Source organism: Embiotoca jacksoni, unplaced genomic scaffold (genome assembly GCF_022577435.1).
Source record: "Embiotoca jacksoni isolate LCO1_2020_lvr unplaced genomic scaffold, fEmbJac1.0.p SCAF_10, whole genome shotgun sequence".
Lineage (NCBI taxonomy): Eukaryota > Metazoa > Chordata > Actinopteri > Embiotocidae > Embiotoca > Embiotoca jacksoni.
In genome coordinates, this window is record NW_027185230.1 from 9,686,562 (window position 1) to 9,704,624 (window position 18,063).

The following is an 18,063-nucleotide window of genomic DNA, read 5'->3' on the forward strand; positions in this document are numbered from 1 at the left end:
CATTGTCACCAATATATTGTCTGAATTGTGAAGATAAATATCATAAATCAATTTCACGTGGTGTGGAAACATACATTTTCTTGGCTGCAAATCTGGACTCCAACAACAAAGTTTAACCAGCTCGAGTTTTCCACAAGTCACAGTGTGCATCATTAGTTAGACGTTGGTTTTATTGACGGGTGTCATCTGTGACCGTTTGATTAAGACTTGACATTTGCTGCCCTCTACTGGCGGAAATCAGAACGTGTACTGAAAGTGTACTTTATGATTTTGTTAATGCCCTGTGGTAGACCTACATTTACAATAATTTTGCAAAGCACATCCTGTTTCTATTATACATTCCCATTATATATCATACATTTTATTTATTTTTATATTAAACAGAAAGGACCAGCTCTAGGGACCAAAATAAATTTCTTCCAACAGAATATGTGAGGAGCACTAATCCCTAAAAACACTAAACCTTTTAACGTGTAAAAAGGAATTCATGTAGATTAAAAGAGACGAAAAATCATAAATACCTTTTAATAAGAGGGGTTGTAAAGTTGTCTACTGCGAAGAATCCGATCGATGGCATCCTGTGAGGAAGAGAAAGTCCACGTGATGACTGATTGATCACATGATCTGACAGATAAAGACGCTTTGAACACATTTTAAAACTTGCAAAGTTAAAAGGAGGCCTCTGAACTTCTTGGATGGATCCTGTATTAAGAGGGAGAGAGTAGATATGATAAATGATCAATCAGATGATTCACGTGTTCATGATAAAAGTACCACTGCAGAAACTGTAAAACCAAATTTTAAAAAACTGGTTTCCAAACTCGTTTTTCAGTTCTAAAACAGCACTGATATGCTTGTAGCCTCATACATAAATAAATCAAACTAAACGCTGCCAGCTAACTCACTAATGTTGATAAATAGTTCACAAAATAATTATATTTCTCCAAAAACACAACATTAAAAAAAAAACATCTTTAGCTCTGTGTAAAACATAAAGAGGCTAGATTACTGGCTGCCGGCAAATGTTAAACTGCATTTGCATTTAGAGAAGTGGAAAGCAGCTAATTTAGGAGTACAGTTATATTTTACTGTCATGTTATCACCATAATTTAACTAGTTTGTTCACTGCTCGTGTTTATTTTGCTCAGTTTTATCAACATGACCTTAGAGGGCTCCTGCGGTAGCATGCAGCCTAATGTTAATTATCGTCACCTCTCAATGTTGTTGTTATTATTGTTAGTTTCTTAGCTCACCACAAGTCCTACACTGAGCTCCACTATCGGCGTTGTCTTTCTCCCTCTCCTCATCCTCCTCGCTGAGCCCGCCAGCCCCTCCGCCATCATGGTCCAACTGCATCATGGGTAAGCGGAGAGCGGAGACAGAAAAGAACAGCATACATCTGAAACGTGCAACTCCAGAGCCAGAAACACATGCAGAAAGGTACCGGGAGAGAGAGAGAGAGAGAGAGAACAAAAAAAGTAAACTACTGAGGAGATATAACGTTTTGTAATTCTGGCATATAAATGTGTGGAGAGTGAAAGACCTCCCCAGTGCATCATGGGAGGTCTCCTAGCAGGGAGGCGTATAGTGGCAAAATAATGGTTTAGGTTTAGTCACCTAACACAAAATATTCGAGATAACAAATTCTTAAAAATTACTGAGTAAATTGAATTAAACTTCATTTGTTTCTTCCAACCTTGATAAGAACTAAATGCACCTCGTGTTGGGACGGTATCACGACGGCTTTTCCGAAGTACGTGGTAATAAACTCTTGTAAACAAGATTTCTTTTGATAATGACTGTCTTGACCACATCCAGAGCACATGTTATTCAATAAAATGTCATCTTTCTGCACCACAGAAACAAAAGTTGTCGTCTCCAGTTCAGTTTTGATCAATGAAATCTTTTTTTTTTTTTTTTTTTCTGTAAATAGACTCAAACCAGCCGAAGCTTTTATTCAGCATCAGAGAGGAAGTGCTTTTGAATGAATGTCTCATTTGACAACTTCTCGATGATTAATTACCCGTTTGGAGCGCCTGTTTTGTGTGTGTGTGTGTGTGTGTGTGTGTGTGTGTGTGTGTGTGTGTGTGTGTGTGTGTGTGTGTGTGTGTGTGTGTGTGAGAGAGAGAGAGAGAGAGAGAGAGAGAGCGAATATAACTCACTGTGGTGTGATTCATGTTTTTCTTCAGTTAAAGTTAACAGCTGACATATGAGCCCTCGTTGGGTTGTTTTTTTTTTTGTTTTTTTGTGACCAAGTGAAGTTCACAGGAAGGCGGAAGCTCTCTCTCCATGATTTGGGACAAAAATGAGCGCTGCTGCGGCCCGACTCCTGAGTCCTGGCTGCGCTCCTTGTGCCCATGAAAAAGGGCCTTTACAGAGCGCCTTCTTTTAAAATGCAGAGGGTGGTGGGGGGGTGGAGGTGGGGCTTGAACATACATAAGAGGCTAAGACAGTCCAGCATTCCAATTTGGCACAACATCATCAGACAATTTTGCGGTTGCTTAACCTATAGGAGGAGGCTGATTGAACCTCTTTATCTTTTCCTGGGCTCGTTAAGGATTAATCCTCTCGGACCGGCCCTCTTTGGACGAGAGGGCTGCCATCCAGTTAGTGATGAACACAGGCAGGTTACTCAGATCTGAGGATGTGGACAACGTGACCGGGGACCGGTCCCAGGACCTGGTCCTGCAGCCCGTTTGGGACTACCTCCTCCAGAACCACCAGGACTTCCTGCGTAGCCCTCTCTTCCCTGTGGTCCTCTCAGTCACCACCTACTTCTTCCTGGTTGGTCTCTACACTGTGCTGGACCTGCTGGCTCCCACCTGGCCTCGCATCAACCGGTACCGGCTGCATCCAGACCGACCCGTCACCATGCCCAACATCTGGACCACGCTGGGCGTCACCACCTACAACCACCTGCTCTACATCTTCCCTGCTGCCGTGGCCCAGTGGCTGTGGAGGCCGCCGACCCCTCTGCCCCGGGAGGCACCCAGCCTCTGGAGCTTCCTCCTGGGCATCCTGGGCTGCCTGGTGGTCTTCGACTTCCAGTACTACCTGTGGCACCTGCTGCACCACCGGGTTGCCTGGCTGTACCGCACCTTCCACGCCGTGCACCACCAGTACAACCAGCCGTTCAGCCTGGTCACCCAGTACCTGTCGGGCTGGGAGTTGTTCAGCGTGGGGTTCTGGGCCACGGTCGACCCGATCCTGCTGCAGTGCCACTGCCTCACAACGTGGGGCTTCATGGTCTTCAACGTCTACGTGTCCACCGAGGATCACTGCGGCTACGACTTCCCGTGGGCCGTGCACAACCTGGTCCCCTTCGGCCTGTGGGGCGGCGCTCCGAAGCACGACGCTCACCACCGGCGACCTGGCACCAACTTTGCCCCGTTCTTCTCCCACTGGGACTGGCTGGGTGGCACCGACACCACGCCAGCTCCCTGCGGCCAGCCAGACGACACGAGAGGGAGGAAAGACTGAAGAGCTCCGATGAATCTCTTACTGACTCTCCGTTACTCAGAGCTGCCTCTTCTGTACCAGCTCTCATCTGGTGTCTTCTCTCCACTCTTTCCTTTCTCTTTGACATCATTCACTCACATTATTTTGGTTTCTTCCACTTCTAACAGAACATGGATAATATTCTTTACATTTTAGGAGCTGATAATCACTCTTAACATTGTTCTTACTGTCTGGTAAGTTATCAGAAAATGTTCTAATGTGTGTTTGTGTACGATGATAGTATAGTTGATCCTGTACTGTTGTATTATGTACATTTATCTCTTATTCATAGAGATTTTCCATTGATGTGTTGTTGTCCGTCTGCGTGGCATTCTCAGGTCAGTTTCTACATGTGTGCAACGTGTTTGGAGCTACCGTGAAAAATAAAATGAAGCAAAAATAAAAGCTCGTACTTTGAGATTTGTTGTGTTGAACGGCACCGAGCTGCTCTCTGCTGACGGTGGATCAGTGGTGTGATCTGTCAGAGTGATTACACACACGTTAGCACGTACATTCTTTCTCTCGCCCACCCTCTCACTCGCACACATGAATAGCGGTCTTTTAGCTGCATCCCAGCGATGATGCGTGGCCGCAATACTAATCTACCGTCCTCTGTTCGAAGCTCTCGCTGGAGGAGTTCTTCATTAAACTCTCCAAAAGAGAATATCCCTGTCACGCATAGTCTTTAAATGTAAAAATAAAACCGTAGTAGTTTTTTTTTTTTTTTTTTAATTTTAGGACGTCTGTGTTTTCAGCAGCAGGGATTATAATGTGATAAACTTCTCTAGTACACATTTTATATTTTAGCAAAAATGAAAACGTCAAATCACATAGTCGTAGTTATTAAATTATAAAATAAATAAAAAGTCTGCCCACTTTACTTTTGCAGAATGATTAATAGATTATACATACAGTACATATAATATGAACTCAACTTCAACACAGGAACCAGCAGAGGTCACTGTTCCTACCAACACACACACACAGACACACACACACACAGACACACACACACACACACACACCCAGTGTGATGGAAGACTGCAGTCAGAACTGGTTCAACGGGTTTTTGTTGAATTGCCTGTTGCAACAGGTCACGCTTATTTTAGAAACACCGCATTCAGACTGCACTGAATAGTTCAACATCTCAGAAACTTCTCACCCAGAGTACAATCAGAAATCCGATCTCACTCAGCTACACATGAAGTTACAGACAGTTAGCTCAGCTTGGCACTAAGACTGCAAACAGGGGGAGACAACTAGCTCAGCTCCATGTAAATATAACAGAAGTTTCACACTTTTGACTTTTGGTTGAGGAAGGAATGACATGTTTTTAATTCGTTTTTCATCGTAATTTCACATTAATGGAGTCTATCTGTCACCTGTATTTTTTATTTTTACGTTATAATTGTACTTATTTAAATGCACATGCTTGTTTTTCTGTGTATCATATTGAGAACTTGTCTGCATTGTTTTATATTTACATTTTGTTTAGTAAAGTAAAAAAAAAAAAAAAAAAAAAAAAAAAAAAAAAAAGACTTTAGTTTGGGGTTAAACAAATGAGACAATACGCAGCAATTTTTTTTGTTGTGCAGCCATTTTAAATGTGCACATGGTACAATCACAGCCCATAATAATGCAAACCTTTCCATTCATTCAACACTGTCTCTCATGGCTGCAGTGAAATATTGATTCAGTTGTGTAGAAAAGACCCCAAACTTGCTAATATAAAAGAGAACCTAATGTTCTTATCCAGGCTGAATAAACACGTCTTTGTTTCCCGCAGAAGAGTTCGTCCTCATAAAATATGTTACAGGAAGTGCCCCTCCCTGCATGTCAACTCTTTCCATCTACATGATAAACCTGGAGGTTATATTACTCATCTTTAACCTATAAAGATATGCTAATATATAAACCCTTTTCAGCCACAGGGTGCTTTGTGATTTATCTTCTTTCTTTTTTCTTTGTCCTGGTCACAGTGTAACACACTAACCCCAGACAGCTGCTGTGTAAATGTAACACAGACAGGGCGTGGCTCCTCCCCCACCATGTCAAAGGAAGGTATTCAACTCAGACTGCTGACAAAAGGTAAGAGACACTCCACTACAATCCATTCACCCATTTAAAAACAGCAAGGAAGGCTCCTCGGTTGGGGTCCTAGGTCATTCACACAGCCGGCGCCCTTACCCCTTATCTGAAGACAAACAAGCGCAAAGAGGATTAACTTTGGTTTACAATGCCCCTCTGTCGACTCTATTGTCTTTTAGAAGAAGGTGGGTTCCCACCTGAAAATAAAATGCGAAACAAAAACGCTGAAACCAAGAAAAAGACCAAAAACTGATGTGGGCAGCAAATTAAAAACAACTACGAAAGTCAAGATATCCGTTTTGAATGTCGAGTGTTTATGTCTGAAATCGGTGCGAGACGTGATCCGACACAGAAACCTGATGGCGGACGGTCTGCTGACATCATCCTGAAAGATGCCTCGTCACACTGGCAAACATTCTACAACCCACTCTAACACTCCTCCCTGTCAAACTATTTTCTCCAAAAATATCCGAAAAGATTAACATCTAAAGCCCTCCTTTAAAGAACGGGTTCCTACACGGTATGACCCCGAATTTCAAAACAACACATTCCACAAATTCCAAACGTCTCCAGGAGTCTTCAGGACAGGAGTCGGTGACTCAACAGTACAAAAGGAGTATCACAGAAACTGCATCCTGCTGTTTCAGCCTTTATTTAACAACTGTGTAACAACATCACACAGCTCCCTCAACTTTAAAACCTGATAAAAGTAAAAGCTGCAGCACAAAACGACGATATAAAACATGCTTAGCTGCAAGAATGTAAAAATTTAAATAACATTTCATGGCACTGGCGTTCGATATATTCTCAGTTGCACCAGATTAATGTGGACGACATTAAGTCTTCAAAGCAGCAATAAAGTCAGTCCGATTTTTAAAAAAAAAAAATATTTTATACTATATACGAGTCTTTGACAGTATTTCTCTCCGTTTATATCGAGAAAAATGAAAGAAACAATTTCACATTTTGGCACAATGCTGCAGCTGTTGATGAAGATTGTCGTCTTCTTCACATTTAAAACTCATCCTGGGACGCTTTGAGTTCACCCGGAGGTGACTTCAAGTCTTTTATTAAAAAAAAAAAAAGGCCGACAGGACGGCGCGTACGCTAACAGGAGCTGCTCTGCGTCGTGTTCCCGCCGACGTCCGTGACGTAGGAATGGCTCTTCCTGGAGTACTTCATGGAGCTGAAGGACACCCTCATCCTCTCCACCGTCCGGCTGCTCCTGCACAGCAGCGTGTTCCTCACGTGGTCCCTGAAGTCCTCGGACACGAAGTAGTAGATGAACGGGTCGAGGCAGCTGTTCAGACTGGCCAGACACAGCGCGGACACGTAGAAAGCGTACCCGTTGTTGACCTCCCCGTCCTTCAGCAGAGAGTAGTGGGCCACCAGCATGACGTTGCTGGGGACGAAGCACAGCAGGAACGTGACCAGGACGACGGCGATCAGCAGCACGGCTTTCCGCCGTTTCCTCGACGCCGCGTCGTCGTCCATGTTCTTCCCCAGAACTCGGAGCAGCAGAGCGTAGGCCACGACGATCACCGCGCACGGCACGAGGAACACCACCGTCCCCATGAAGATGAAGTAGTAGTAGGGCAGCTTGACGGAGTCGAAGGGGCTGAAGAGGTCGCGTATGACGCTGACGTCGTGGCAGGTGGTGATGTTGGGGTCTTTGAGGCGGGCCGTGTGGTCGTACAGGTACAGCGGCGCGCTGGTGAGCCAGATGAAGGCCCACACCGACGCGCACACGCCCACGGCCACCTTGTTGTTCTTCCTCTGCTGGGACAGCGGGTGGGCCACGACCCAGTAGCGCTGCACGCTCAGGCAGGCGATGAACAGCACCGAGCAGTACATGTTGCCGTAGAAGAAGCTCACCAGGACTTTGCACAGCGGCTCGCCGAAGGTCCAGTTGTTGCCGTTGAAGTGGTAGACGATTTTTAGGGGAATCCAGACGATGAAGAGCAGGTCGGCCAGGGCCAGGTTGGCCATGTAGATGGACGACGGGTGCTTCTTCTTGGTCCGGAACAGGAACACCCAGATGGCCACGCCGTTGGCGGGAAGTCCGACCGCAAACACGAAGATGTAGAAGATGGGGAAGAAGATGGTGGTGAGGCTGCTCCTCAGCGTCTCGGCTGCGGCGGGATCCACGACAATTCGGCCTTTGTTTGCTGGGTCGACAATCCCGAAAAACCCTCGACCTTTAAAGTTTCCTATACCGAAAATACATCACGAGATTACACATATTAGGGGTTTCTCAAACAGACAGAATATCATTTAGTGATTTTTAAAAATATTTTTTTTTTTTTTTTTTTTTTTTTTAAAGTCAACCATTTATATTTCTTATTAGACAGGTTTACTGCTTTTCAAGCTCTATACTTTAGGCTTCGGACTGTGATTGACAGACAGACAGATAACAGAATTTGTTGGGAGGATAAAAGCGTCTTAATTTACCATCAAATAGCCTCAGTAACTCTTCGTAAATATTATTTTCCAATACATTTTTTTTTTTTTTTTAAATATTAGATACGCTTCATTTCCTGATATTCCAGGGAGGGTTTGTTTAGAAGCTGACCACATCCCAAGGTTAAAACTATCAACTCTGTCAAACAAAACTTAATTCTCTTAAACTCTTAATTCCGTCAACAGGTTTTTTTTTTTTTTAACATACTAGGCTTTAAATATTTAAACATGAATAGAGAACCGGAAATAATTGAACTTTCTTTCGACACGATTGTTTGCGTCTCCCGCAGTCTGTCCCCAAACGAACCCACAACTACGACGCGAACAAAACAGCAGAGTAACTTCCGGTCTTACCTGTCGAGGCGTTTGAGGCGTTTGAGGCAGAAAAGCAGCAGAAAACCAACAGCAGCGACAAAACCCGAGTCGGAGCCATCTCTACGTTTCAGCCCGTCTCCGTTTGACTTCTCTTTTCACGGTTTCTCCCTCCGACGAGCCTCTTTAAACGTCCGAGGAGCTCTGAGGACGCGAGGACACACCCCGAGACTACCTGCCTTCGTGCCCGCCCCGTGGAGCCCTGACGTCATCTCCACCCCGGTCCACCAGATCTGACGCACCGGGATGGGTTTCCCTTCAACGGGTTTCAGTGAATTTTAGAGAGCAAGAAAACACACAAACAGTAAACACGTTGAATACGTTTCAGATCAATATTATGTTTCGTAAAACACATCACTGATATTTACCTGTTCTGTCTGCGAGGGTGTTGATTTCAGCTCTTTTTTTTTTTTTTTTTAAATGGTTCTTTTTTTCTTTATTTCGGGTTGAAACTCAGTTTCGTGGAAATAATGAGCTCACAGCTGCAGGAGGAGATTTGAGAGGGGGTGGGGGTGGGGGGGAATCACCACCACCACCACAACACCCCTCACAACTCTGTTTACTGCAATATAAGACAGGAAACTGCAGAAAAATATCACATTTAAGAAGCTGGAGACATCAAATGTAGCTTTAAAAAAAAAAAAAATGACATCATTACAGATTTTCATCATTAATTGACTTTTAATTTCAGCTCTGCTTGTTAGGTTTTATTACAGAATTCACAGCGTTTGTAGTTTTCTGATGTAAAACATGCGGATTTTATTATATTTATATTTTTTTTATATTGTTTATTCTCTATTTATCCTATTTTGTATATTCTATTAAGAGGATTTCTGCCAAACAAAATGTTTTCATGTAATACATGCAATGACAATAAACTACTTAACAGAAAACTATGCAGATGAGATAAGTCACATAAAATGGTACATTTTTCGATAGAATTCCTTAAATATCTTGTGGTCTGTAGAAAGTTTGTGAAATGTTCCTCTTTGTGTTTGAATGACTTTAAATCATTTTGAGGAAATAATGTGTACGTGAACACATCCTGTTTGGCTGTTTAAGCAGCGTCTCTTCCTCTTATCGCGTAAGATAACCAATTCGACTTAAAAAGCAGACTGTAGATATGGAACAGCAGCGACACGATCACGATACCGATGAATTCTGAACGAGCTCGAAGCAGAAACACATAGCAATACACTGGGAAAAGCGTGAACTTTTCTTGGATTAAAGGTTTAAAACATATGACATCTGGTTGGTTTTACCTCAGAAAAAACAAATGAATAAGTCTCTTAATTTATTTAATCAAGCCTCGAGTTGATTAACTCAGCTGTAATGCAGGAAATATATCTGCATATTTACCAGAATAAATAGAGTTGTAAAATCCACTCTGTAAACACACTCGTCGGTATTTGAGCACCAAAAAGGAATCTGATTGAAACTCTGAGGGTGAATTCTCACGTTAAGATTCGTTTACACAAAAGTAATCAAATTAATTCCGAATTTTGTCAAACACAAACCTGATTTGAACAAACGTTAAATATGATTAGTGTGTTAAAAATAATGAACATCCAGTTTGAACTTTACGACATCCTCATAGTGTTAGAGGAACAGTTCCTGCAGGACTCAGACATTAACGAGTTTAGAGATCCTTTTTAACACCACATGTGATTCCATTTAATACCTAAATGATGGAAAAACCAGCATTATTTATGATTTCAATATCAAATTGTTTTTCTGTAATTATAATGACTTGAATTGATGTGACTACAATGCGAATGGATGAAACGATTAAAAATGATTTAAATCATTACGTTTTTGGCTCAACTGAAAACCAGATGGAACAGTCTCAACTCTCACAACCAAACTATTTTTGTAAAAATTAGAAAATATTAGAGAATTGTATAAATTAAAGCCTAGAAAATATGTCATCTCTTTCTCATTGCATTCAAGGTTTTGGTTTTTGTTTACCTAAAGTGTGACAAGAGGGGGAAAAAATAGTCAAACAGTTACTTTTATTGACAAACTTGAGAATGTAGTTATACAAGTAAATAATAAAAAAAAAAAATTGTACTTCTTGAAAAAAACAAAAAACAAAGCAATAATGAATACCCCAGTTGAAAAATAAATCTGAAGATCAAAATAGGTTTATTAAAATGTGTATGATATGAAAAAAATAAAATTATTTACAATATTTAAAAAGCAGTAACTTTGACAAACTTCAGGAGGTCATTAACACATCTGACTTTTTTTGGTTTCCGTTTTCTTCTCCACCACAGTTGATTAATAAGGAATCAGCTCACACTCTGAGGTGTTACTAGCACTCGGTGCTCTGCGTGTTCCCCGTGTTCTCCGAGTTCCCCGAGTCAGACGTGTACCTGTTGGTCTTTCTGGAGTATTTGAGCGCGCTGAAGGAGACCCTCATCCTCTCCACCGTCCTCTCGCTCCGGCACAGGAACGTGTTCTTCACGTGCTCCCTGAAGTCCTCGGAGATGAAGTAGTACACGAAGGGGTCGAGGCAGCTGTTGAGGCTGGCGAGGCACAGCGAGGTGATGTAGAAGCCGTACAGGTTGTCCTCGGCGCTGTCCAGCAGCAGGATGTAGTGCACCAGCAGCATGACGTTGCTGGGCGTGAAGCACAGCACGAACATCACCAGCACGGTGACGATCAGCACCACGGCCTTCCTGCGCTTCTTGGCGATGGCCGGGTCGGCCATGCTGTTCCTGAGGGCCTTCAGCATGAGGACGTAGGAGATGATGCAGACGACGGTCGGCACCACGAAGCCCAGCGTCCCCATCGTCAGGAAGTAGCCGGCCGCCATCTTCTTCTGGCTCGGCCGCGTGACGTCGTGGCAGGTGAGGATGTTGAGGTTCCTCACGCGGACTTCCTGGTCGTACAGGTAGAGGGGGACGGTGATGAGCCACACCACCACCCAGATGGAGACGGAGACGGACACGGCCAGGCAGGTGTCCCTCTGCACACGGGACAGCGGGTGGACCACGGCCCAGTAGCGCTGCACGCTGATGCAGGCGATGAAGGACATGGAGCAGTACATGTTGCCGTAGAAGAACGCCACCAGCACTTTGCACAGTCCGTCTCCGTAGGGCCAGTTGTTGCCGTTGAAGTGGTAGGAGATCTTTAAGGGGACCCAGATGACGAAGAGCAGGTCGGCCAGAGCCAGGTTGGCCATGTAGACGGAGGACGGGTGCTTCTTCTTGGTCCGGAACAGGAACACCCAGATGGCCAAGATGTTGGTGGGCAGCCCCACCGCGAACACGATGATGTAGACGACCGGGAGGAAGACGGTGGTGAGGGGGCTGGTCAGGATGTCTTCGGCGTGGGGGCGGATCAACACGCCTTCTCTGGTCTCGGTGCCGGTAAAGCCTCTCTCATCTGAGACGGCACAGGATTAAAATGATACACAGAACGCAGAATTGCAGCAGGTTGAAAGATGAGACTGATATGTTTCCTCATTTTCGTGAGTCACCTGCATTATATCACCTGATCCACAGAGGCTCATTTTATATCACGATCAAACTAATTCTAACAGGTTGATCCGTCCAGGACCAAACTAACCTGAGCTCCACATTCAGAGTCTCTGAGATCCTCTCTGGGCCCCGAACTCTGAATGTTGGAGTCAGCCAACGCAGCTCAAACATGAAGACAGAACTAAAGAAGAGGAAAGACTTACCTACCTGCGTCAGGCAGGTGTGCGCGCAGCACAGGAGCACGAGCAGCAGAAACCATCGCGCGTTTAGAATCATGGCTGAAGAATGAACCTTTAAGATACCAATATTAATAATGATAACGAGGAAGAGGGCGCGGTACTGCCTCGCTTCCTGTTGTCCGTTTTAACTGCCATTCCCTCCTACTAACAGCTGACTTTCATACCTGCGTGATGTCAGACAGTCACGTGACCACGATCGGCACGCGCAGTTCAGGAACAGGCGAGTAAATCATGGTGGAGGACAGAAACAAACCGTAAGAGATATAGATATTAATGATATCTCATGACAGGTACAGTTACTGATAAAAGTATTGAAATACCTTCAAGTTATCAGAGGGTATTATTAGTATATATCCACTCTGACTTTTTATGTCTGGATTTACATTAATGACAGTGATAACTGTCCTCCTATTGCCTTTAATATAATAAATATGGTGACGTATGTATATCAAGTTGTTGTTTTTTAAGTAAAATAAGTATCCCACAGTCTGTAATATAATATTTGTCTCATTATTAATTATTATTTCCCCTACATCACTGTATAAAGACTGAAGGACTGTAGATGTGTGAGAAAACTGCAGTGCAAACGTTGAGGTTTCTGTGTGGTTTCCCCTACCACTTCCTTCACTATCAACAACTTTGTCTCTCACCATTATCATTGTCATCATCATCATTGTGGTGTAGTTTCATGATGCCAGTAGTTTGATCTCACTGGTCAACAAGCAGAAATTAGAATTTACATCAAATCCAGCTGCTTTCAAACACGATCCTTTTGTCGTTGTCCAGCTATGTTAAAAAATAATTTTCTTAAACAAAATACAGCCTCACTGATTTTTGGTGCTGATACCGATACTGATATCAGGAAGTAAAAAATAGGAAATACTGATATACACCATAAATACATAGTTTGAAATGTGGTCATCAAACACCTGTAACAAAGATATTTAATGGCAGCGGGATATTTTACAGTTTATTGATAAACTTTATTGTAGGCTACAAAAAGTGACATCAGTGCACTGGAAATGTAAAAATTACGATGTTCTGTAAAAAATAAGCTTTCATATCGAACAATCAACACAACAATACCAAAATATATCTGTGATAGGTCGATATCAGCTGATAACATCAGTCAGTCTCTGAAATAAAACGTTTATATTTCACAAAGTACGTAAAGATTTCATGTTTTATATGTTTTATGGGCAGTGTATGAACACAGCCTGCAGAAATGTGTTATTTTCTGTCACTTCTAAATTATGTTTTTAATAAAACTAAAAAGTCAGGTGATAAAATAAAGTCATATCTCCTCAACCGCCATCATTCAAACCAAAGATTATATTACTGACAAAAGCATGACAACTCAAATCAGCTTCAATCTATCAACAGATGGATTATTTTCTGTTTTGTTGTATCACTCAGATACATCAAGCTCGTTCTGGCCTCTCAAATGGGAGAATTTACAGCTTGTCTCATGTATTATTTCAACCTCTCTGGATTTTATGTTGTATTTATTGTCTTTTTTTTAAATTGTTTTGCTGATGGTTGTTCCTGCCAACCGTACGACGGATTTACTCTTGAGGATAATAAAGATACCTTTATGTGAATATTTTTGGGTTTTGTATTGTTGGTTGTATAAAAGGACATTTGAGGATGAGCTCTGAAAACTGTAATTGGCAATAACTCACTATATTCTCACATTTTATAATAAAATGTGATAAATTTGTGCGGAAAATAACAAATTACTAGCAGCTCTATACCTCAGAATATACTGAGAACAGGTGCATCAATAGCCTTTAAATAATGGAAGTGCTGAAGGTCACGCATTACTATTTATCAGCAGTGAAGTAGCGCCATCTGCTGGAGAGAAAAGCACCTGAACAGCAGTGTAATCTGACATGGTCATTTGCGCAGACATCCCACCAGCAGGGGGCAGCAGGAGGTCGAACAGTTTACTGTGTTTGTCTCAGCTATTTCCTGTTTGATTTTAAAACATCAGTCACAAATACTTACTCACAGACAAAATAAAAACATGTTGTTTACTGTATTATTTTAGTGCACAAACATGACTGACAGCTTTTCAGAGGTGAAACATAAACTATTGAAAATAAGCTTATAAACCAAATTTAAATACATAAAATAGCAGGTTTCCTTCCACTAAACATATATGGAGTCACTGAATAAAATCAGAAGCTCTGACACATACGGAGCAGAAATAAACACATTAAACGTCGTTCTAGAGCAGGGTTGTCAAACTCATTTTAGTTAAGGGGCCACATACTGCCCACTTTCATCTCGAGTGGGCCAGACCAGTAAAATCGCAGCATAATAACGCATACATGACGACAATATTTCTCTATGTTTAAATCATTGGTGAAGGTTTTTGGATGATAAACCCTATTTTAAGGTGTTTCTACGATAAACTAGAAACATAAAGAGCAAAAACTCAGACATCAGCCCGCTGTTTATCTGCCTGGGCTCTCCTCTGCAGATTCCCTCTTGACGTCAAACGCGTCACAAAGCGAGCAGCGAGCGCTGCTGCCTCCGGAGCACACGTCGCATTTACGCTGTTTTTGAAGCAATTACTGGATCGATTAAAAAAAAAAAAATTACAAAACGTTTGTACTCGTAAACCTCCATATTCTCACAGAAATGCAATTTATGTCTTCCTGTAATTTTCACACTTGGCAAAGCGGCAGCGGGACCGTATGTTTGACACCCCTGTTCTAGAGAGAACGTCCTTATCTCATCACAGCTTCCTTCCTTCCTTTAGTTCGTACTTCATTCATCAGTCAGAGGACACGTCTGTCATCATACATGATGAAAGCAACATGGGAGCTGTTCCTGATGTCGGCTCATTTCATGTAAAGAAGCTTCAAACTTCATAGTTGTGTCGTTTAAAGACTTTAAAATGTAAGATATAGTGAATGAGTCAGACCAGTAGTTTCTTGTACTGGCTGCTGAGGCTCGCTTGGAAAGAGTCCACGTTGTTAACGGAGGAGTTGGTTCTGGAGGTTTCAGTGCGGCTGGACTTCAGCATGGTCCTGGTGCTGGACCTGCACGAGTCCGACGACGAGTGGCTGATCCGGCTGCTCTCCGAGACCTTCTGACACCTCAGCGCGTTGGACAGCTGCCTCTGGCACTGGGACGACCCGAAGTAGTAGACCAGAGGGTCCAGGAGGCAGTTGAGGCTCCCCAGACACAGGAAGAGCAGGTAGAGGGCGTAGGAGCCGTCGGGGGTGTCGCGGCTCGTCTCCACGTCCTCGTTGAGCTGTAGGTAGTGGGCCAGCAGGAGGCAGTTGGTGGGAATGAAGCACAGCAGGAAGATGACCAGCACCGTCAGAGCCATCACCACCGCTCGGCTCCTTCTGCGAGAGCTCCCCGGGACGCCGCGGGAGACGCCGCTCAGAGACCAGACGACCCGAGCGTAGGACGCCACGGTGACGACCAGCGGCAGGAAGAAGAGGGCGCAGACGAGGGTGAGGAAGTACGTCCTGAGCCACGCGACGCTGCCGGAGCTCTGGACGTCGTGGCAGGTGGTGATGTTGAGCTCCGCCAGGTGAACCGTCTGCTCGGAGAGGACGAGCGGCACCGAGCCGGCGAAGGAGACGACCCACATGCTCGCGCAGGCGACGACCGCGTTCTTCGGCCGCCTCCAGGTCAGAGAGTCGATGGGGTAGACCACGGCGAGGAGGCGGTCCACGCTGATGCAGGCGATGAGCAGGACGGAGCAGTACATGTTCCAGTAGAAGGCGGCGGTGACCGCGCGGCACATGAAGGCGCCGAACCGCCAGTGGTTTCCGTCGAAGTGGTAGAAGATCTTAAAGGGGAGCACCAGAGCGAAGAGCAGGTCGGCGGACGCCAGGTTCAGCATGTAGATCGCTGCCGGCTTCTTGGGCCAGATCCCCCGGGCGAAGGCGAGCAGCGCGCAGACGTTGATGGGAACGCTGAGGACGCAGACCAGCGTGTAGAAGGACGGGATGAGGACGGTGGACACCGGGCCGGTCAGAAACACCAGAGCCTCATCGGAGAGCCGCGGCCTAAGACCGCTGACGTTACGACCGCCCGAGGAACGGTTGAATTTAACACCATCCTCATCTGGATACAGCAAATCCAGATTTAACGGCTCATCTGTGACCGAATGGTCGAAGAGCAGGAAGGTCCGGACGCGCACTGTTCCTGGAGCGACAGAAACAGACGCCATGTTAAAGATTGAAGAGCTGCTCGATTCATCAATCAACCGATCTACAGAAACAAATAAGCAACTAGTTTAATCGTTAATACATTAAATACACAATAATCCAGATAATTTGCTGACTCTAGATTCAGATATGTGGAAAAACTGGCAATTCCATTTTATTACATTAAAAATATCTTAATATCAATTTGGGTTTTGAAAAATTATGATTATGAACACGAGGCCTATTTTCTAAAAAGCTATAGATCAAATGATGAATCCATAATTACAAATATTAGCTGTCGCTCTAATTCAGTTCGTTTTGTCATTTTTCAAACAAAAATAGTGAGAAAAAAAAAGTCAAACATTCTCAGATGAGATGATTCGTTGTTTCTCTGGTTTATAGTGTAATAAAAAAAATAAGGCAAAACATGTCATTCACTAACGATTAATCGAACAAATAATAACTAAATAATCAGGCTGATAAAGGAAAAACTTGGGCTAATGTTGGAAAAGTATTTGATCTTAATCTTTGAAAAAAATAAAACAACATCTTTTGTCCAAACAACTGATTAAAACTCAACTTCTTGGATGTAACATGATGTCGGACAGTGATAGGACTCAAATTTGTTATGAAAACATTGAATCAACGTCACAAAAAGTCCATTTATATCACACCTACAAGTCTATATTACATAGAGTACAGTCAGCGGGTCCATTTAAACATATAAAGAAACATATCTGCAGTAAGAATCAAACCTGAATATGACAGTTCATAAAGAGACGTGCGGTTTTCTTACCGTTATTAGCTGCATCTGAAGCAGCGACACAAACCACAACCACAACCACCACAACCGACTTCAGAGACGCTGAAAACATCCTGCAGCCGATAAACGAGCTCATAAGTCGGCAGAGTCGAATGAACTCGGTATAAACCGTGTTTGGTCCCGGTAGATATTCCTGCGAGCTGCTGCGCGATCTCACTGACCGTCTTCACTGAAACATGCGGTTTGTTTCCGCCCAGGGTGCCAGCCGGTCCGGACCGCTTCCAGTCCACCAATCACACCGCAGACACACACACATTCCTGCGGTCTGATGTCACCTCTTGTTTCCCGTCACAGTCACACAGACGATGGATCAGAGATTAAAGAAGCGAGACGACGACTGTTTTTTTTTTTTAATATAAATTATGGGAGGACAAAGAAGAGTTTTATTTTCAGACGTCATGCAGATAATTCACAAAAAAAAAAACAAGAAATAGCACAAAACAAATGTTAAATATTCAATTTATTTTGTTTACTTCAGTCAATCAGAAATCCCAGATTAGCCTATTTGTTTTCTAAGAAATAGTTTCAAGGCTATTGTCATGGCAACGGGGGCTCCCAATGGCGACCTGATGCTGCCTTTCATTAATTTGCATATTCATTCATCATTTAAGTACAATAAGATCTTTGTGCTGTCCGATTTTATCACCAGGAAAGTCTATTTTTTTTATAACACAAGTTAAAAAATTAAAAGTGAGTAGAGATTTATCGCATATTTCAAAATAAAAGTTGCCAAATGCTTCACAACAAAAGCATTTAACAAAAGACCAAAAACAAGTACGTCAACAGAAAAGTAAATAGAAATAGAGATAATAAAATCTAAACTCTTCTGCCAGATAATAAAATGCGGTCATGCAGTTCCCTTGAGACGATGAGCTACGGCATTTTGAACAACAATAACAGATATTGATCTACATAGTATGTTG

At 43.2% G+C, this 18,063-nt stretch overlaps 4 protein-coding genes across 6 annotated transcripts; 1 reads left to right on the forward strand and 3 right to left on the reverse strand.

Moving 5' to 3' along the window:
- The first annotated feature begins 2,483 nt into the window (after nucleotides 1–2,483).
- ch25hl2 (cholesterol 25-hydroxylase like 2) lies at nucleotides 2,484–3,952 on the forward strand. The gene has a single exon (XM_069164996.1). It carries the CDS (start codon nucleotides 2,614–2,616, stop codon nucleotides 3,478–3,480), a length of 867 nt encoding a protein of 288 aa, XP_069021097.1. The 5' UTR covers nucleotides 2,484–2,613; the 3' UTR covers nucleotides 3,481–3,952.
- A 2,267-nt stretch (nucleotides 3,953–6,219) lies between these two features.
- Nucleotides 6,220–8,572, reverse strand: f2rl1.2 (coagulation factor II (thrombin) receptor-like 1, tandem duplicate 2). The gene is made up of 2 exons (XM_069164985.1): nucleotides 8,401–8,572; nucleotides 6,220–7,796 (listed from the first exon to the last, which is right to left on the reverse strand). The coding sequence occupies exons 1-2, from the start codon at nucleotides 8,477–8,479 to the stop codon at nucleotides 6,694–6,696; spliced, it is 1,182 nt and encodes a 393-aa protein (XP_069021086.1). The 5' UTR covers nucleotides 8,480–8,572; the 3' UTR covers nucleotides 6,220–6,693.
- A 1,613-nt stretch (nucleotides 8,573–10,185) lies between these two features.
- Nucleotides 10,186–12,261, reverse strand: LOC138207647 (proteinase-activated receptor 2-like). Of its 2 annotated transcripts, none has more exons than XM_069165038.1 (2): nucleotides 12,111–12,261; nucleotides 10,186–11,808 (listed from the first exon to the last, which is right to left on the reverse strand). In XM_069165038.1, exons 1-2 carry the CDS (start codon nucleotides 12,160–12,162, stop codon nucleotides 10,733–10,735), a joined length of 1,128 nt encoding a protein of 375 aa, XP_069021139.1. In that variant the 5' UTR covers nucleotides 12,163–12,261; the 3' UTR covers nucleotides 10,186–10,732. The 2 variants fall into 2 exon arrangements, with proteins under 2 accessions (XP_069021139.1, XP_069021130.1); XM_069165029.1 differs by having other exon boundaries at nucleotides 12,107–12,261.
- Nucleotides 12,262–13,068: 807 nt separating this feature from the next.
- LOC138207634 (proteinase-activated receptor 1-like) lies at nucleotides 13,069–17,317 on the reverse strand. Of its 2 annotated transcripts, none has more exons than XM_069165017.1 (2): nucleotides 17,114–17,317; nucleotides 13,069–16,315 (listed from the first exon to the last, which is right to left on the reverse strand). In XM_069165017.1, exons 1-2 carry the CDS (start codon nucleotides 17,214–17,216, stop codon nucleotides 15,069–15,071), a joined length of 1,350 nt encoding a protein of 449 aa, XP_069021118.1. In that variant the 5' UTR covers nucleotides 17,217–17,317; the 3' UTR covers nucleotides 13,069–15,068. The 2 variants fall into 2 exon arrangements, with proteins under 2 accessions (XP_069021118.1, XP_069021111.1); XM_069165010.1 differs by having other exon boundaries at nucleotides 13,069–16,381.
- Between the last annotated feature and the right edge of the window lie 746 nt (nucleotides 17,318–18,063).